This window comes from Anomaloglossus baeobatrachus, chromosome 1, assembly GCF_048569485.1.
Source record: "Anomaloglossus baeobatrachus isolate aAnoBae1 chromosome 1, aAnoBae1.hap1, whole genome shotgun sequence".
NCBI classification, from domain to species: Eukaryota; Metazoa; Chordata; class Amphibia; order Anura; family Aromobatidae; genus Anomaloglossus; species Anomaloglossus baeobatrachus.
Window position 1 is genome coordinate 594,367,893 of NC_134353.1, and position 21,741 is coordinate 594,389,633.

At 44.4% G+C, this 21,741-nt stretch overlaps 1 protein-coding gene across 1 annotated transcript in view; it reads left to right on the plus strand.

Moving 5' to 3' along the window:
- Window positions 1-18,915: 18,915 nt before the first annotated feature.
- OSTF1 (osteoclast stimulating factor 1) overlaps window positions 18,916-21,741 on the plus strand; it is a 94,859-nt gene continuing 92,033 nt past the window's right edge. The window contains exon 1 of the mRNA XM_075340248.1: window positions 18,916-19,072. Within this exon, the coding sequence (XP_075196363.1) occupies window positions 18,931-19,072 (142 nt within the window). The 5' untranslated portion in view covers window positions 18,916-18,930. The remainder of the gene's footprint in view (window positions 19,073-21,741) is intronic.

Here is a 21,741-nt window from a genome sequence, read left to right on the forward strand (position 1 = left end):
TTTACCCACCCAGGGACAGCTTTTGGACGTCCCAATCGTCTGGGTCTCCCAATAGAGCGCTGAAGAAGGGAATTTTGTTACTTACCGTAAATTCCTTTTCTTCTAGCTCTTATTGGGAGACCCAGCACCCGCCCTGTTGTCCTTCGGGATTTTTTTGTTGTTTGCGGGTACACATGTTGTTCATGTTGAACGGTTTTTCAGTTCTCCGACGTTATTCGGAGTTAATTTGTTTAAACCAGTTATTGGCTTCCTCCTTCTTGCTTTGGCACTAAAACTGGAGAACCCGTGATACCACGGGGGGGTATAGCCAGAAGGGGAGGGGCCTTGCACTTTTTAGTGTAGTGCTTTGTGTGGCCTCCGGAGGGCAGTAGCTATACCCCAATCGTCTGGGTCTCCCAATAAGAGCTAGAAGAAAAGGAATTTACGGTAAGTAACAAAATTCCCTTCTTTCCATGTAACAAAAATCTAGAGGATTCTCCTTTGTGTATAGGCAGCCAGGTGCCTGTCGGAGTGTGCAGGCGACTGTCTCTTTGTGCTGGCGGCCAGCTGCCTCTCTGTGCGGGTGCGCGGGTGGTCTGCTGGATGCCACTCTGTGTGGGCGGGCGGCTGGTTGTGCAGACTGCGGTGGCTGTGCTGGCAGCGGAAGCTGCGGTGGCTGTGCGACGGGTGTCCTAGATGATCTGCCCGCGGTTCGGGCTTAAAATGATGGCGCCTGGAGTCAGCACATGCGCAGATGGAGCTCTTGGATGAGAGGTCCATCTGTACATGCGCCACTCCGGGCACCATTTCTTTGAAGCCCGGACCGCCAACAGAGCATCTGGAACACTTGCCGCACCGGCCTGCTCCACACACAACCACCGCAGATTCCTCTGCCAGCACAGACACTCCGCTGTCAGCACTGACCCGCTGCCAGAACTGACCCGCTGCCAGCACTGACCCGCCGCCACTGCCAGCATAACCTCTGCCTCCTGTGACCCCGCTCCACAACCGCTGCCGGCCCCCTCTCGTAAGACAACACCGGAGTATAAGACAGACCCCATTTTTTTTCTTTTTTTATCTCTAAATTTGGGTTGCGTTTTATAATCCGGTGCATCTTATAAAACGAAAAATACGGTATGTCTTACTACGATGAAAAATAGAAGTTGGCAAAAAAATGAAACATTGAAAGGGCAAGGCTTATATTAAATTTGTTCAGATTAAAATATTTTCTTCTTACTTCTTTCTTCACTTAGGGGAGTCATATCAGGGTGATTTAACTCACGTTTTGGAAAAAAATTCAGCATCTTTCTTGGCTTTGTTTTTGAAACTATGGGCAGATCTTAGTTTGAAGTCAACAGGGAAACAAAACACTAGATAATGTCAGTTGTGGCATTTTTGTTGAGTTTGTGCGTTTTTACCATTTTTTATTTTATTTTTCTCAATATACAGCGTGTTCTGGGCATTGAGTTTTTTTCAGGTGTCATCATAAGCTTTACTATACATTAGTAAAATGCTTGGAAAACTGAACGTGTGAACAATAAAAAAAAAACATGCTTGTGAAAAAAAAAAAGAAATCTAGTTTTGAGTTCTTTTAGTCAAATGAATGCTGAAAAAAGATCACGTGAAGGAAGATTCAAGAGTCAAATAAGGTCATTGCTTAATAAACTGCGGCCGCAAAAGAATAAGTTGCACAATATACAAAACAGACAATTTTAGAGGAAGAGGGCATCACCACTGGTTTTCCACAGGCCTATTATTGCAGTTAAAAACTACATTGGGAACATACACCTACATGCTAAAGGCCCCATGTCATAAACCATAGAGGTACTACGGTATCACGCTAGGTACGGGGAAGTACCAAGTGCACGGCGAAAGGGAAAACCAGTGTTTTGGGAAAGGGGAGATGGTGACCACTGACCGAATCTACTGCTGGTATCTGGGGTCCCTCATCACCCTAGATAGGTTCCGCACCTAAGCTCCGAGCCGAATACCTGACCCTAGGTATCTCTAATGCTGGGCACTATATAGGGAACGGATGGGGTGGGCTCTTCATCAGCCCCACTAAAAAAATATAGAAGACATAAGAAGGACACTCAGGGGGAAAAACATGAACTACTTATCATTAGATGACTCAGGTAGGAGCTCAGCAGAGCTTTCAGCATCGATACCACAGAGTAGTACAAATCACCTGCTTGCAACTTCGGCTTGAAGGAACTGAAAATATCACCAGCACAGTCCAAAGGAAGGAAAGGGTATTTAAACACCTTGGGAATACTGACAATCCACAGCTTTATGGAAGTTTATATTAATCTTTGTCACTTAATATTGAGCAGAATTAAGTATATTGATTAGCTCCTAGTGCTAATATACAGTTGAAACCAGAAGTACAGTATACATACGCTATATAAAAAGACACATGTATGTTTTTCTCACTATCCGCCATGAAATCAGAATAAACCTTTCCCATTTTAGGTCAATTAGAAACATACATGTTTGGCAAATTTGGCAAATTTATGTTTGCCAAATGCCAGAATAATGAGAGAGAATGTTTTACGGCTTTTTTATTACTTTCTGCAAAGTCAAAAGTTTACATTTCATTAGTATTTCGCAACATTGTCCTTAAACTGTGTGACTTGAGGCCCCGTCACACTAAGCAACATCGCTAGCAACATCGCTGCTAACGAACAACTTTTGTGACGTTGCTAGCGATGTTGCTGTGTGTGACATCCAGCAACAACCTGGCCCCTGCTGTGTTGTTGCTGAATGTCCTGGACCATTTTTTAGTTGTTGCTGTCCCGCTGTGAAGCGCACATCACTGTGTGTGACAGCGAGACAGCAACAACTAAATGTGCAGGCAGCAGGAGCCGGCTTCTGAGGACTCGTAACCACAGTAAACATCGGGTAACCAAGAAGCCCTGTCCTTGGTTACCCGATATTTACCTTTGTTACCAGCCTCCGCCGCTCTCACTGTCAGTGCCGGCTCCTGCTCTGTGCACATGTAGCTGCAGTACACATCGGGTTAATTAACCTGTAGCTAGGAGAGCAGGGAGCCAGCGCTAAACATTGTGCGCTGCTCCCTGCTCTGTGCACATTTAGCTGCAGTACACATCGGGTAATTAACCCGATGTGTGCTGTAACTAGGAGAGCAGGGAGCCAGCGCTCAGTGTGCGCTGCTCCCTGCTCTCTGCACGTGTAGCTCCGTGCGCTGGTAACCAAGGTAAATATCGGGTTGGTTACCCGATATTTACCTTAGTTACCAAGCGCAGCATCTTCCACGCGGCGCTGAGGTCTGGTCACTGGTTGCTGGTGAGCTCACCAGCAACTCGTGTAGCGACGCTCCAGCGATCCCTGCCAGGTCAGGTTGCTGGTGGGATCTCTGGAGCGTCGCAGTGTGACATCTCACCAGCAACCTCCTAGCAACTTACCAGCGATCCCTATCGTTGTTGGGATCGCTGGTAAGTTGCTTAGTGTGACTGGACCTTTGGGTCAAACGTTTTGGATATCCTTCCACAAGTGTGACGCCCTGGCAAAAGAAGGGAGTCACAAATAGGCACCCGCATAACACCTTCCCTCACCTAGGTAACACACAGCTGACCTGAAACCCTAGTCACCCCCCTTAGGGAAAGATAGGCACACCTGTGGGCGGGAACAGATGGTTGGAAACGCCCACCCAGGGGTCTAGACAGCCTGGGGCGGGAAAACAAGCATTTAAGTTTGTGTTCAAGTGGAGAGGAGTGTGGGCTGGAGCTAGGGTAGCTCCAGCAAAGGAAGTTCAAGTTGAACGGTGCCAGGGTAGGAGCCCTGGTACCTTGGCTAGGAGGCAGACGGTGATCTCCGTCAGCAGGAGATGGGAAGATGGCTCAGCAGATCCGAGGTGGACCGGGACAGGGTTGTAGCCCGCCGGTACCGACACGGAGAACTGACCAGGAAACCGTAGCACAGAGGGGGTACTCGGACCCTGAAGCCAGGACCGAAACCAGCGGCCTAGCTAATTAACCGATTGAGGGCAGGAGTATAGGTCCTGTCCCACCCAAAGTCCCTAAAGAAGACAACAGCCCCCCGATAGGGATAAGGCCACCACCAGGGCCCATAGATCCCACGGGCCAGCGTCTGCGGGCACGGCTCCTTAGGCCACAGCCAGCTGGGAGCGGACTCCTGAGTTCCAGACCAGGCAGTCCACCATACACAAAACAAGTGCAGAGGGAAAATGACAGCGACCACCAGCCCAGGTGGGGGACCTGAATGCAACCGGCCATGACGGCCGGCCACCAGCACCTTGATTTACCAAAAGACTTGTGTGATTCATTTACTGTGAGTAACAAAACATCCCCCCGCTTGTTCCGGCGCGCCGGCCCTTGCCATCGCTATACCCTGCACAAAGACACTGAGTCACGGGGCAACCATCCCTACCCACGGAGGGGTTAACATCCAGCTGCCACTACATCTCACCTGGGTGCCCCACAACAGCAGCGGTGGTGTCCCACCTCACCACACACCGTGGGTGGCGTCACGAACTTAATACGGCCTAGCCCGTACATCTACGTCCGACCATTTTATTCGGCGTGTCCGGAGGATCCGTCGAGCCACAGACACACACAGCGGGTCCGGACCCGAGCAGCGGCGGCTGCTGGTATGGGGGCGGCACACAAGCTTCTCACGTTAGTTGTTAGAAATTTGGGCCCATTCCTCCTGACAGAACTGGTGTAACTGAGCCATGTTTGTAGGTCGCCTTGCTCGCATCTGCCTTTTCAGCTTTGCCCATAAATTTTCAATCTGATTGAGATTAGGGATTTTTGATGGCCACTCCAAAACATTGACTTTGTTGTCCTTCAGCCACTTTGTAACCAGTTTGGCAGTATGCTTCAGGTCATTGTCCATTTGGAAGACCCATTTCCACCCAAGCTTTAAGTTCCTGGCTGATGTCTTGAGATGTTGCTTCAGTATTGCCATATAATCTTCTTCCTTATGATGCCATCTATTTTGTGAAGTACACCAGTCACTCCTGCAGCAAACCAACCTCACAACATGATGCTGCCACACCCATGTTTCACAGTTGGAATGGTGTTCTTAAGCTTCAAAGCTCCTTTTTCCTCCAAATGTAACGATGGTCGTTATGGCCAAACAGTTCAATTTTAGTTTCAAATTAAGGTCTTTGTTCCTGTGTGCATTTGCAAACATTAATCTGGCTTTTTTATGTTTCTTTTGAAGTAAATGCTTCTTTTCGGCAGAATGACCTTTCAGCCCATGTTGATATAGTACTTGTTTCACTGTGGATAATGACACAATCTTACCAGCTTCCATCAGCATCTTCACAAGGTCTTTTGCTTTTGTTCTTGGGTTGATGTGCACATATCTGACCATAGCACGTTCATCTCTGGTACACAGAACCGGTTTCCTTCCTGAGTGGTATGATGGCTGGACATTCCCATCTTGTTAGTACTTGCATATAATTGTTTGTACAGATGAATGGGGAACCTTCAGGGATCTGGAAATTGAACCCAAGGATGAACCAGACTTGTGCAAGTCCACAATTCTCTTCCTGAGTTCTTGGCTGATAATTTTTTACTTTTCCATGATTCTACACAAAGAAGCAGTGTGTTTCAGATGTGCATTAAAATACATCCACAGGTGTCTCTAATTAACTCAGATGTTGCCAATAAACCAGATGCATCCAAGACATGACATCATCGTATGGGATGTCCCATATTATTTAAAGGCATAGTACTCTTAGTGTATGTAAACTTTTGACTGCAGAAAGTAATAAAAATACCTCTAAAATAAATAAAAAAATAAATAAAAATTCTGGGTCTCATTATTCTGGCATTTGGCAAATATAAATAATTTTGGTTCCTAACTGACCTAAAATGGGAAAGGTTTATTCTCATTTCATGTCAGATAATTGAGAAAAACATGCATATGTGTCTTTTTAGATACTGTATGTAAACTTCTCGGTTCAACTGCATGTTAAGATAGTGCTTATTGAAAGAAATATTCTTACTAGTAGCAGCTAATCAAAACCATATTATTTAATGCAGTTTATATCAAGCACTAAAGCATTATTTAACCCTTTTACCTTCATCAACAGCATTCAATAGAATATGATTCCTCCAACCAGCTCCTCAAACAGTACAACAGTACAATGCCATTTAGCGCTGTGTGCACATATTACATTTTTACTGTTTTTTTATGAGTTTTTGAGTGGGGATTTGTCACAAAACCTGAAAGAAAGCCTGATGCTAGCAAAGTCAATGAGAATCCTGAAGTATCATGCACAAGTTGCTCATTTGTGACTAGAAGATTTGGTGCAGAATATAATCTGTATGTATCAGTATGTCAATTCTATCAGCGTTTTTGAAACGTTTTTTCACCCATTGACTTCAATGAAGTCTGTCAAAATACTATAAAACCACAGGTATAAAAAGGATTGCAAATTTGCTGCATATTTGCTGGATTTTGTAGCATTTTAAGCCAGCAGTGAATGCTATATAGATAGTAAAAACCTATTTGGCCTGAGTATTAATATGTGTCACATGCCCCCTGGGCCTCTCAGGGGCACATTCATATGGTATCCATTTTCCTTCATTGAGTCCAGGTGTATTAAATATTTGATAATGGTTATGTGTGGTTGTAATTTTACTTTGAACCCTGCTTTGCACTGACTTAGTTCGCCCTTTGTGAGACTCCCATACTTTCACACCTTGGAGCCATTATTCACACACACACACACACACACACACACACACACACACACACACACACACACTAAGCCTGGTTACTTTCTTTTGTCATTATATGTACAGTACAGACCAAATGTTTGGATACACCTTCTCATCTCTAGAACAATTATTAAGAGGAGACTTTGTGCAGCAGGCCTTCATGGTAAAATAGCTACTAGGAAACCACTGCTAAGGACAGGCAACAAGCAGAAGACTTGTTTGGGCTAAAGAACACAAGGAATGGACATTAGACCAGTGGAAATCTGTGCTTTGGTCTGATGAGTCCAAATTTCAGATCTTTGGATCCAACCATCGTGTCTTTGTAGAAAAGGTGACCAGATGGACTCTAAATGCCTAGTTCCCACCGTGAAGCATGGCAGAGGAGGTGTGATGGTGTGGCGGGGCTTTGCTGGTGACACTGTTGGGGATTTATTCAAAATTGAAGGCATACTGAACCAGCATGGCTACCACAGCATCTTGCAGCGGCATACTATTCCATCCGGTTTGCGTTTAGTTGGACCATCATTTATTTTTCAACAGCACAATGACCCCAAACACACCTCCAGGCTGTGCAAGGGCTATTTGACTAAGAAGGAGAGTGATGGGGTGCTACGCAAGATGACCTGGCCTCCACAGTCACCAGACCTGAACCCAATCAAGATGGTTTGGGGTGAGCTGGACCGCAGAGTGAAGGCAAAAGGGCCAACAAGTGCTAAGCATCTCTGGGAACTCCTTCAAGACTGTTGGAAAACCATTTCTGGTGACTACCTCTTGAAGCTCATCAAGAGAATACCAAGAGTGTGCAAAGCAGTAATCAAAGCAAAAGGTGGCTACTTTGGAGAGCCTAGAATATAAGACATATTTTCAGTTGTTTCACACTTTTTTAAGTATTTCATTCTACATGTTTTAATTCATAGTTTTGATGCCTTCAATGTGAATCTACAATTTTCAGAGTCCTGAAAATAAAGAAAACTCTTTGAATGAGAAGGTATCTCCAAACGTTTGGTCTGTACTGTATATATATGTTTACTTATTAACCTTGTGCATCACACTACCATCTACTATTATTTAAGTGTTACTTATATAAGCAATGTAGTGGTTTGATTGAGACAACAATGTTTTTATTTTGTACCCTGGGTCTGTTTTTTTGCATCCTACACATTCCCCTATTTTCTCTTTTTAAATGGTTTTAATATGTATAGCCCTCTGAATTGATGTACCAATAAAGGATTTTTACATTAATTATGAAGAGAGTTTTTTTTTATTTCTGTTGGATCTATAAAGATAGATAATAGAAATAGGCAGAGAGAGGGCAGACATAATACAATTGCACCCTATGGAGTTTATTGGACAGCTTTTTATGAATAAATAATTTAAAAAAATTACATGGGGTCCCTCCTATTTTTGATAAATAGCAAAGGTAAAGCAGACAGCTGAGGGCTGGTATTATCAGGCTAAAATGTCCATGGTTATCAGGGCCCTTTCCAGCGTAAAAATAGCAGCCTGCAGCTACCCCAGAAGTGGCTCATCACATTAGAGGAGCTAGAAGCAGAAGGAGGAGCTAGAAGCAGAGCTCCGACCCCTCTTCTACCTACATAGAATCTCCTCAGTAACAGCTGCCATCTCCTTTTAGTAATGGGAAAATCTTCACTGAATAAAGATTTCACCTTAGAATTGAGAATTTGATAATGACTGATCAATTTTGGTAGAGAAAGAAGAAAATTTCTCTGATGAGTTTTTGCAAATTTGATTATTTTCATGTGTACTATTGATTTATACAATTTAAAATTAAAATGGCTGTTACGCTTTAAGGAGCTCTTGCCCAAGGTATTCACTTTGTCTTACGGTTCTGTACCGTCCTGGCCCGATACCTTTTTGAGTTATAAAGTTGGGGCCATACTGCTAGGCGTCCTGTCCCAGGAGCCGTCTCCTGACGTTCACTCTGTATCTCAGTCTCTCCTCAGGATCCCATTATCCTTTGTGTCGGTCTTCACTCACTCTAGGGAAACACACATTATGCGGCTTTGCACACTGGTCACACCTTAGGTACGTCACTACTGCACGCTGGGCCTTTTCTGCCCCCCTGACAGGAAACCGTCACTGTTACATGTTAACACAAACTGTTGTCACATTAACACAAATACACTCTACCACAAATAACGCTTGTCACACTACACATACACAATACACATCTTAACATTACTAGTGTCTTCAAGCTGGAAATGTGGCAGTATGTCCATCTTCTTACATGAAAACCCCTTAAATGCTCTTATGTAGATTTTCAAAATGGATCTGCTTAAATGGACCTGTCAGGACCCCTATGCCTATCAACCCAGCAACATTGATACCTGTATGCCCAAATGCCCTGCCTAACCAGCCCTGAATAATGTTATTCACACATATAAATGTTTAATAAAAGGATTCATAAACGGAGCTGTTCCTATCCTAATTGGGGCATTGATTAGTCGAAGGGGCAATGTTTCCCTAGACCAGACCTGGGCAAGGGGCGGCCCGCGGGCCACATCCAGCCCGCCTACTCTCTGTGACCGGCCCGCCTGGCTCAGGGCGTCCTTGCTGGCCGGTCACTGATGAGGGCAATCTGACCTGTTGTCCGGAGCTCCAGGCTCCAGGAGGCCTGTGGTCAGATTGCCCTCATCACACGCTGCGTGCCGGGTAGGAAACAGAGGACAGATCCTGCAACTCCGCACAGTCAGTGCAGGCAGCGGAACGCAGGAATCTCTCCTCTGTTCCCTGCGGCAGCTTTTCTCTGTGACACACGCGCGCCCTGATATCGTCAGTACGGCGCGCATGTGTCATTTGAAAAGTTCCCGCCCGGCAGCAGAAGACGCTGGTGTAGTATAATACAGGTGTATATAGGGGTGTAGTGATGTAGTATATTACAGGTGTATATAGTGGTGTAGTATATTACAGGTGTATATAGTGGTGTAGTATATTACAGGTGTATATAGTGGTGTAGTATATTACAGGTGTATATAGTGGTGTAGTATATTACAGGTGTATATAGTGGTGTAGTATAATACAGGTGTATATAGTGGTGTAGTGGTGTAGTATATTACAGGTGTATATAGTGGTGTAGTGGTGTAGTATAATACAGGTGTATATAGTGGTATAGTATAATACAGGTGTATATAGTGGTGTAGTGGTGTAGTATAATACAGGTGTATATAGTGGTGTAGTATAATACAGGTGTATATAGTGGTATAGTATAATACAGGTGTATATAGTGGTGTAGTATAATACAGGTGTATATAGTGGTATAGTATAATACAGGTGTACATAGTGGTGTAGTATAATACAGGTGTATATAGTGGTATTGTAAGATACAGGTGTATATAGTGGTGTAGTGGTGTAGTATAATACAGGTGTATATAGTGGTGTAGTATAATACAGGTGTATATAGTGGTATAGTATAATACAGGTGTATATAGTGGTGTAGTATAATACAGGTGTATATAGTGGTGTAGTGGTATAGTATAATACAGGTGTATATAGTGGTGTAGTATAATACAGGTGTATATAGTGGTGTAGTATATTACAGGTGTATATAGTGGTGTAGTGGTGTAGTATATTACAGGTGTATATAGTGGTGTAGTATAATACAGGTGTATATAGTGGTATAGTATAATACAGGTGTATATAGTGGTGTAGTGGTGTAGTATAATACAGGTGTATATAGTGGTGTAGTATATTACAGGTGTATATAGTGGTGTAGTATATTACAGGTGTATATAGTGGTGTAGTATATTACAGGTGTATATAGTGGTGTAGTATATTACAAGTGTATATAGTGGTGTAGTATATTACAGGTGTATATAGTGGTGTAGTGGTGTAGTATATTACAGGTGTATATAGTGGTGTAGTATAATACAGGTGTATATAGTGGTATAGTATAATACAGGTGTATATAGTGGTGTAGTGGTGTAGTATAATACAGGTGTATATAGTGGTGTAGTATATTACAGGTGTATATAGTGGTGTAGTATATTACAGGTGTATATAGTGGTGTAGTATATTACAGGTGTATATAGTGGTGTAGTATATTACAAGTGTATATAGTGGTGTAGTATAATACAGGTGTATATAGTGGTGTAGTGGTGTAGTATATTACAGGTGTATATAGTGGTGTAGTATAATACAGGTGTATATAGTGGTGTAGTGGTGTAGTATATTACAGGTGTATATAGTGGTGTAGTGGTGTAGTATAATACAGGTGTATATAGTGGTATAGTATAATACAGGTGTATATAGTGGTGTAGTGGTGTAGTATAATACAGGTGTATATAGTGGTGTAGTATAATACAGGTGTATATAGTGGTGTAGTATATTACAGGTGTATATAGTGGTGTAGTGGTGTAGTATATTACAGGTGTATATAGTGGTGTAGTATAATACAGGTGTATATAGTGGTATAGTATAATACAGGTGTATATAGTGGTGTAGTGGTGTAGTATAATACAGGTGTATATAGTGGTGTAGTATAATACAGGTGTATATAGTGGTATAGTATAATACAGGTGTATATAGTGGTGTAGTATAATACAGGTGTATATAGTGGTGTAGTATAATACAGGTGTATATAGTGGTGTAGTATATTACAGGTGTATATAGTGGTGTAGTATAATACAGGTGTATATAGTGGTGTAGTGGTGTAGTATATTACAGGTGTATATAGTGGTGTAGTGGTGTAGTATATTACAGGTGTATATAGTGGTGTAGTGGTGTAGTATAATACAGGTGTATATAGTGGTGTAGTATAATACAGGTGTATATAGTGGTGTAGTGGTGTAGTATAATACAGGTGTATATAGTGGTGTAGTATAATACAGGTGTATATAGTGGTGTAGTATATTACAGGTGTATATAGTGGTGTAGTATAATACAGGTGTATATAGTGGTGTAGTGGTGTAGTATAATACAGGTGTATATAGGGGTGTAGTATAATACAGGTGTATATAGGGGTGTAGTATAATACAGGTGTATATAGGGGTGTAGGGGTGTAGTATAATACAGGTGTATGTAGTGGTGTAGTATAATACAGGTGTATATAGTGGTGTAGTATATTACAGGTGTATATAGTGGTGTAGTATAATACAGGTGTATATAGTGGTGTAGTATAATACAGGTGTATATAGTGGTGTAGTATATTACAGGTGTATATAGTGGTGTAGTATAATACAGGTGTATATAGTGGTGTAGTATAATACAGGTGTATATAGGGGTGTAGTATAATACAGGTGTATATAGGGGTGCAGTATAATACAGGTGTATATAGGGGTGTAGTATAATACAGGTGTATATAGGGGTGTAGGGGTGTAGGATAATACAGGTGTATATAGGGGTGTAGTATAATACAGGTGTATATAGGGGTGTAGTATAATACAGGTGTATATAGGGGAGTAGTGATGTAGTATATAGTGGTATAGTATATAGAGGTGTAGTTTATTACAGTTGTAGTGTATAGGGATGTATATTACAGATGTAGTATGTGGCGGGTGTAGTGATGTAGTATATGGGGATTGTGTGTGTGTGTATGTATACATTGTGTGTATGTGTATATATATTATATACACACACAGTATATATGTGTGTGTATATATATATATATATATATATATATATATATACACACATATTTATTATAGTAGAACTGAGTTAATAATATTAGTCCGGCCCTCTAAAAGCATCCCAACTTCTCATGCGGCCCCATGGGAACATTAATTGCCCACCCCTGCCCTAGACTATTCTGACCTCTTTCCATGTTATCACGCCCTTGTGGCCATGATAATATGATTTCCATGAGGCTGTGTAGCCGCCAGCTCAAGGAAATCTCGTGGATGTGCGTCTCTCATTTCGGCCGCGTCAGTGCACCTTTGAATCCAGGTGTACGTGCACTGAGCATGACCGGAAGTTCCGAAGATGGCTGACGTACACATCTTTTGAACTTCCAGTGATGCGCAGTTCCCCTTATAATTTCGGGAAACATACACCCGACTTTCAAGGTGCACTGACGTGGCCGAAATGAGCCGCGTGCATTCGCAAGATTGCCAGGAGCTGGCAGTGGCACTGGCATGTGGAAATCATGTTACCACACCCACAGGGTCGTGATAACATGGAAGGAGGGCAGACTAATCTGGGGAACTAATGCCCCTTTGAATAGTAAATACTCTAGTTAGCATAGGAACTTAGGGTACTTGCACTCTTAGCAGATTTTAGGTACGGTAGATTTTCGGCAGCAAAGTTTACAAGTGGATTTTTTGTGTGAATTTCATCAAATGCTTTGCAAAGGGTAAATTCACAATGAAAATCTACAGAAAGAATTACCGTATTAAGCTGTGGACTTAATAATCTGCACCACAGGTTAATTTACAAAATAGCGTGTGTAAATTATATTTTTATAGCCTCCTCATTCACTTAACCGTCACTGTATTATAGGGTGGATTTATTGCACGAAAATCCACTTGAAAAATCTGCACCCTTAGGCCACGTGCAAACACTGAGTATTTGGTGAGAATTTTACCTCAGTATTTGTAAGTCAAAACCAGGAGTGGGACAATCAGAGGAAAAGTGCAATATACACACGGGCACCATTTCTGTATTTATCACCCACTCCTGGTTTTGGATAGAAATACTGAGGTAAAAAACTCACCAAATACTCAACGTGTGCACATGGCCAAACTGGTTAAACATCAATTAAACATCTATACTACAGGCTGTCATTATTATATCATTGAAAAGAAAACATTTCATTTACATTCATGTTGTAATAGTTTGTCAACTTTAGAAATGTCAATGTATTTTTGCAAAAATGTGTGTAGTACATGTATATACAGTATGTGCATATTATTAATGTGTGTCATGTATCCAACCTGTAGAATATATGGGTGAAAAAAACAAATGATACAGCTCTTGTTCCACACTGCAACCATTTTAAGAGCGCAAAAAAGTGGCCTAAATTTGGCATAACAGTGACATTACCTAGAACGTCACTCAAGAATTGATGAAAAAATAAGGCAGAAATTGGTCCAATAGGCTAGCAAAAGGCCTACAGCAACATTAAAGGAGCTGCAGGTATGTCAGGCAAATACTGGTTGTATACTGAATGTAACAACAATCTCCAGTATTCTTCATATGTCAGGCCAGTGGAGCAGGGTGACAAGATGGAAGCCTAGTCTTAAGTTACAAATACAAACATCCAATCTCAGCAATGTTTTACCATAATCTACCGAAAGTCTGCCAAATACAAATTGGTTTAAAAGTTATGGTCTGGTGAGATTAAGGTTCAACTTTTTGGTCATAATTGCAAAAAGGCATGTTTAGTGTAAAGCCAAAACTGTGCACTGTCAAAAAAACACCATACCCACAGTGAAGCACAGTGGAGGCAGCATGGGTTTTGGAGCTGTTTTTTTGGGAGCTGCAACTGAGGCCTCAATAGGAGGTAATTATGAAAAGTTCCAACATCAGATAATTTTGCTACAAAACCTTCAGGCCTCTGGAAAAAAAAAAATCTGAATTTCACTTTTTAGCATGACAACGACCCTAAGCATACATTAAATCAACAAAAGAATGGCTTTGCCACGAGAAGTTGAAAGTTTTTGAAAGACCCAGGCCTACATGCACTTCAAAATCTGTGGGTGACCTGAAGAGGGCTGTATATAGGAGATGCCCCCAAATTCTGACAGATTTTGAGTGATACTGCTAGGAGAGGTCAAAATTGTGAATATTATGTTTGCCATGCTGACAGACTCCTACCCAAAAGAAGTGAATGTTGTCATAAATTTAAAGGGCACTAGAACAAAGTATTATATTAAGCATGTGAATATTTTTGTTTTTCTTTCTATTCACTGTATATGTACTTCGATATTTAGATAATGAAAGAATCTCTTGATTGCTGCCTGTTGGAAGCTCAATGTAATAGCTATATAGAGAAGTATTGTCTCCCATATGACTGGTGTGCTCACTGACAATGCTTCAGTGGAGCAGAATACTGAGCTTTATTGTGTGATGGAGAGCAAGACATTCTCTGATTACCATAATCATCCTCATCCTCCCTGTCCTCTTGCACCCTACTTGTACTGATGATAAGGCTAAGTTCACAAGAGGCTAAAAATTATCTAATTGTCATGCTGAAAAAAAGTTAGTTTTCATCTCATACATCATATACATGTCTGATTTATCTTTTTTACATCCATGTGAGATCCGTTTCTATACATCAGCAGTAAATAAAATATATATTAATGTATATTAAAATTATATTAATAAATATATATAAAATGTATATTAATATGTATATTAAAATTATATTAATAAATATATAAAATGTATATTAAAATGTATATTAAAATTATATTGAAATGTATATTAGTAAATACAATATATTATTATATTAGCAAATACAATATATTAGCAAATACCATATATTATTATATATTATATTAGCAAATACAATTTCCTAGGTTAACTATGTCAGTGTATCTATTCCGATGATCCATAGACTTGAATAGGTGAGTATCATCCGACATATGGAAGAGAGTAGTGCATGCGGACACTCGGTACACGTGAAGAAACGGTCACTATGCAGCAGTCTATTTGGTCAAAGTGGTGTTTGTGTGATGTCAGTAGTAGTGTATATGCCACCTGCGTATATTTGTGTAGTGTCTGTCACCTGTGTATGTGCAGGAATAGTGTCTTTAGCCTATGTATAGCGTATCTGTTGCCTCTATATGCCCGTGTATAGTCCATATGTTCCCTGTGTACACGAGTGTGTAGCGCAAACACATTTGTGTAGCAGATACAGTCAAAGCCGAAAGTGTTGGCACCCTTGAAAATGTTCCAGGAAATGAAGTACAGTGGAACCTCGGTTTACGAGTAACCCAGTTAACGAGTATTTCGCTTAACGAGCAAAGCTTGCTGTAAATTTGTAACTCACTTTACGAGCAAGTTTTGCCATACGAGCAAAATACTCACCGCACACACTTCCGGTTCCGTACATCTACCGAGCTCTGACCTGCTCTTACAGTCCGCACAAACACACACATATTATGCTCACCTTACCTTCCGTTCTATCGCCGGCCTCCTGGATCTTGTAGTTCGCTGCTACAGGATGTGTATTGGGTAACCATCGCGATGAGGGAGGAACTTCCACTGTCAGCCGCTACTCAAAGGCAGCGCGCTGACCAATCAGAGCCAAGCGGCTCCTGCCTTTGATGTCAGTGCTCTGAAAGTGGAAGTTCCGGCATCGGTCGCGATGGTTACCCGATACACATCCTGTACCGGCGAGCTGCAAGTCCCAGGAGGCCGGCGATGGAACGGAAGATAAGGTGAGCATAATATATGTGTGTGTGCGCGTTTTGTGTGTGCGTGTGTGGAATGGCACAATAGGGCACCAGGATGGGACATTTAACAAGTTTCTGCATTGCAATGATCTCCTATGGGAAATCTTGCTTTGCTGGATGAGTAACTTGGTTAACAAGCACACTCCCAGAACGGATTGTTCTCGTAAACCAAGGTTCCACAGTATTTCTCTAAGAAAATTATTGCAATTACGGTACACATTTTGTCAAACACGTTTATTTATTTTATGTGTATTGGAACAATACAAATCCCCCCCCCCCCAATATAACAAAACAGAAAAAAAGCAAATTGGACATCATTTCACACAAAATTCCCAAAATTGGTTTGACAAAATTGTTCACACCTTTACAAAATCGGGAGTAAACAACTTTGTGGGCAATGTGAAAATCATACCTGAATCCAAGTCAAAAGTGGAGAAGTTGACAATCTTTGTATTGTATGCATGGGTATGCCACACCGAGCATGGAGAACAGAAAGAGGAGAAGAGAACTGTCTGGTGGAGGTGCAGGATGCTTTGCTGCCTCTGGCACTGGGTGCCTTCACTGTGTGCATGAAATATAAAGATTACCAAAGGATTTTGGGTAGTAGTGCAGTGCCCAGTGTCAGAAAGCTGGCGACACACTCAGAAACACTACATGTGTACATGGACGGTTCAATGCGCAGCACTACAAGAATGTACACAAGCCACTCACTGTAAAACACTACATGTGTACACTGGCGGCTAACTGCGAAACACTACACATGTGTACACTGGCGGCTAACTGTGAAACACTACACATGTGTACACTGGCGGCTAACTGTGAAACACTACACATGTGTACACTGGCGGCTAACTGCGAAACACTACACATGTGTACACTGGCGGCTAACTGTGAAACACTACACATGTGTACACTGGCGGCTAACTGCGAAACACTACACATGTGTACACTGGCGGCTAACTGCAAAACACTACACACATGTGTACACTGGCGGCTAACTGCGAAACACTACACGAGTACACTGGCGGCTAACGGCGAAACACTACACATGTGTACACTGGCGTCTAACTGCAAAACACTACACGAGTACACTGGCGGCTAACTGCGAAACATTACACATGTGTACACTGGTGGCTAACTGCAAAACACTACACACATGTGTACACTGGCGGCTAACTGCGAAACACTACACGAGTACACTGGCGGCTAACTGCGAAACATTACACATGTGTACACTGGCGGCTAACTGTGAAACACTACACGTGTACACTGATAATATATACAGTTAACACCTTCAGTAAACACGTATACAGGTGATATATATTACACACACGTGTACACAGGTCACATACAATGTACACAGGTCAGATGCAATACACACTTGTGGTATTGTGCAGTCCGTGTATACGCATGTAGTGTTGTGCAATCCATGTAGACGTGTGTGGTACTGTGCGGTCCGTGTACACAAGTGTAGTATTATGCAATCTGTGTACACGCGTGGTTTTGTGCAGTCCATGTAGCGTTGTGCAAACCGTGTACATGCGCGTACTTGCGTGTAGTGTTGTGCAGTCCGTATACACACGTGTAGTGTTGTGCAGTCCGTATACACACGTGTAGTGTTGTGCAGTCCGTATACACACGTGTAGTGTTGTGCAGTCCGTATACACACGTGTAGTGTTGTGCAGTCCGTGTACACGTGTGTAGTGTTGTGCAGTCCGTATACACACGTGTAGTGTTGTGCAGTCCGTGTACACGTGTGTAGTGTTGTGCAGTCCGTATACACACGTGTAGTGTTGTGCAGTCCGTATACACACGTGTAGTGTTGTGCAGTCCGTGTACACGTGTGTAGTGTTGTGCAGTCCGTATACACACGTGTAGTGTTGTGCAGCCCCTGTACACGTGTGTAGTGTTGTGCAGTCCGTATACACACGTGTAGTGTTGTGCAGTCCGTGTACACGTGTGTAGTGTTGTGCAGTCCGTGTACACGTGTGTAGTGTTGTGCAGTCCGTATACACACGTGTAGTGTTGTGCAGTCCGTATACACACGTGTAGTGTTGTGCAGTCCGTGTACACGTGTGTAGTGTTGTGCAGTCCGTATACACACGTGTAGTGTTGTGCAGCCCCTGTACACGTGTGTAGTGTTGTGCAGTCCGTATACACACGTGTAGTGTTGTGCAGTCCATGTACACGTGTGTAGTGTTGTGCAGTCCGTGTACACGTGTGTAGTGTTGTGCAGTCCGTGTACACGTGTGTAGTGTTGTGCAGTCCGTATACACACGTGTAGTGTTGTGCAGTCCGTGTACACGTGTGTAGTGTTGTGCAGTCCGTGTACACGTGTGTAGTGTTGTGCAGTCCGTGTACACGTGTGTAGTGTTGTGCAGTCCGTGTACACGTGTGTAGTGTTGTGCAGTCCGTGTACACGTGTGTAGTGTTGTGCAGTCCGTGTACACGTGTGTAGTGTTGTGCAGTCCGTATACACACGTGTAGTGTTGTGCAGTCCGTGTACACGTGTGTAGTGTTGTGCAGTCCGTATACACACGTGTAGTGTTGTGCAGCCCCTGTACACGTGTGTAGTGTTGTGCAGTCCGTATACACACGTGTAGTGTTGTGCAGTCCGTGTACACGTGTGTAGTGTTGTGCAGTCCGTGTACACGTGTGTAGTGTTGTGCAGTCCGTATACACACGCGTAGTGTTGTGCACTCGGTGTACATGCATGTGGTATTGTGAAGTCCGTGTAACATTATGCAGTCCGTGGACACGCGTGTGGTATTGGGCAGTCCGTGGACTCGCGTGTACAGTGGTGCCTGTTCTGTACTGTAGTGCCCCCCGCGCACAGCGCCGTGCAGGCTCCTGCCTGCGTGGATGGATGAGGGCGGCCCGGCATGGCCCCTCCTCCCCCGGCGGAGGCCGCTCACTTCCTCATTCTCCGCACGGACAGTGACTTCTCGTCCTCGGTCCTTCAGAAGACGCCGGACACCTCCGCTCACACCATGTCCAAGCCGCCACCCAAGCCAGTGAAGCCAGGTGAGAGGCAGCGTCCGGGGCTGGGCACCTGCGGGCACACCGGCAGAAGTGTGTATCGTGCCGGAGCCGCCGCCTGCACCCGGGGAAGTTCCGCTCCTGTCAGCGCTCACACCGGGCGGTACCGTGCAGAGGACGGGGCCTGGGCTGTACGGTGAGGGCAGGGCACAGGTGATGGTGGCTCCCGACTTCCTGCCACTGGCAGCCACTCCCGGCTGTACCTGAGCTGAGGTTGTGGGGGCACCGCGGCATGTCACGAGTGGGGTGTGGGCATGTGAGTGTGGCCATGAGCAGCGGCACCATAAAATACTGCAGCCATAGAGCGGATAACAGCCTCATGTACTGCAAGTATAGACGAGAAATCCGGGGCACCATATAGGAGAAACTGCACAGTGCCCGAACACTGACACCGCACAGTGCCCGAACACTGACACCGCACAGTGCCCGAACACTGACACCGCACAGTGCCCGAACACTGACACCGCACAGTGCCCGAACACTGACACCGCACAGTGCCCGAACACTGACACCGCACAGTGCCCGAACACTGACACCGCACAGTGCCCAAACACTGACACCGCACAGTGCCCAAACACTGACACCGCACAGTGCCCGAACACTGACACCGCACAGTGCCCGAACACTGACACCGCACAGTGCCCAAACACTGACACCGCACAGTGCCCGAACACTGACACCGCACAGTGCCCGAACACTGACACCGCACAGTGCCCGAACACTGACACCGCACAGTGCCCGAACACTGACACCGCACAGTGCCCGAACACTGACACCGCACAGTGCCCGAACACTGACACCGCACAGTGCCCGAACACTGACACCGCACAGTGCCCGAACACTGACACCGCACAGTGCCCGAACACTGACACCGCACAGTGCCCGCCGCATAGTGCCCGAACACTGACACCGCACAGTGCCCGAACACTGACACCGCACAGTGCCCGAACACTGACACCGCACAGTGCCCGAACACTGACACCGCACAGTGCCCGCCGCATAGTGCCCGAACACTGACACCGCACAGTGACCGCCGCATAGTGCCCGAACACTGACACTGCATAGTGACCGCCACTAGTGCCTGCATAATGCCCGAACACTGGAGGTCTGTCCACACGTTACGTTTTTTCTCACGTTTTGGTTGCGTTTTAAACTGCTCCGTGTCTTTGACAAAATACACATGCGTTTTGCTTCCCCAGCAAAGTCTATGAGAAATCAGAAATTCTATGCGCACGTTGCTTTTTTTAGGCGGCGTTTTGCTTGACAAATATTTGTCAAAATCTTTTGACAAGAAAAGCAGCATGTTCATTCTTTTTGCGTTTCGGTCCTGTTTTGTCACCCATTGAAATGAATGGTGTGTCCAAAATGCAACCAAAATGTTAGCTGTGCATTTGCACTGCGTTTTGGATGCATTTTTGTCAACAAAAACGCAGGTCTTCTTCTCCATTTTCCCTCTCTCTCTCTCCGCTTCATACTCACTGATCACCGGCGCGGCTGTCGCACTACTCCAGCGGCCTTTCCTGCTTCTGAAAGTGACAGCCGCTCATTAGGCTCATATCATATTCACTGCTCCCCCCACCTACCAACGCCTATGATTGGTTGCAGTCAGACGCGCCCCCACGGTGAGTGACAGCTGTCTGACTACAACCAATCACAGCCGCCGGTGGGCGGGTTTATATCATACAGTAAATTAAATAAGAAAAAAACAGCGTGCGGTCCACCTCAATTTTGATAACCAGCCAAGATAAATTCTCAGAGCTGGGAGCTGGTATTCTCAGGCTGGAGAGACCCACATTATTGGAAGCCCCCCAGCCTACAAATATCAGCCAGCAGTCGCCCGGAATTGCCGCATCTATTAGATGTTACAGTCCTGGGACTTTTCCCGGCTCATCCTGATTGCCCACTTGCAGTTGCAAGTGGGGTAATAAGGAGTTAATCGCAGCCCATAGCAGCCACGAAGGGGTGCTTCACACACAGCGAGCTCACTGCCGAGATCGCTGCTGAGTCACGCTTTTTGTGACGCAGCAGTGACCTCATTAGCGATCTCGCTGTGTGTGACACTGAGCAGCGATGTGGCCCCTGCTGCGAGATCACTGCTCGTTACACACAGCCCTGGTTCGTTTTCTTCAAAGCCGCTCTTCTGCTGTGACACACAGATCGCTGTGTGTGACAGCGAGAGAGCGACAAATGAAGCGAGCAGGGAGCAGGAGCCGGCGTCTGACAGCTGAGGTAAGCTGTATCCAAGATAAACATCGGGTAACCAAGGTGGTTACCCGATATTTACCTTAGTTACCAGCCTCCGCAGCTCTCACGCTGCCTGTACTGCCGGCTCCGGCTCTCTGCACATGTAGCTGCTGTACACATCGGGTTAATTAACCCGATGTGTACTGTAGCTAGGAGAGCAAGGAGCCAGCGCTCAGTGTGCGCGGCTCCCTGCTCACACTGGTAACTAATGTAAACATCGGGTAACCATACCCGATGTTTACCTTAGTTACCAGTCTCCGCAGCTTCCAGACGGCGGCTCCGTGCAAGCGCAGCATCGCTTGCACGTCGCTGCTGGCTGGGGGCTGGTCACTGGTCGCTGGTGAGATCTGCCTGTTTGACAGCTCACCAGCGACCATGTAGCGATGCAGCAGCGATCCTGACCAGGTCAG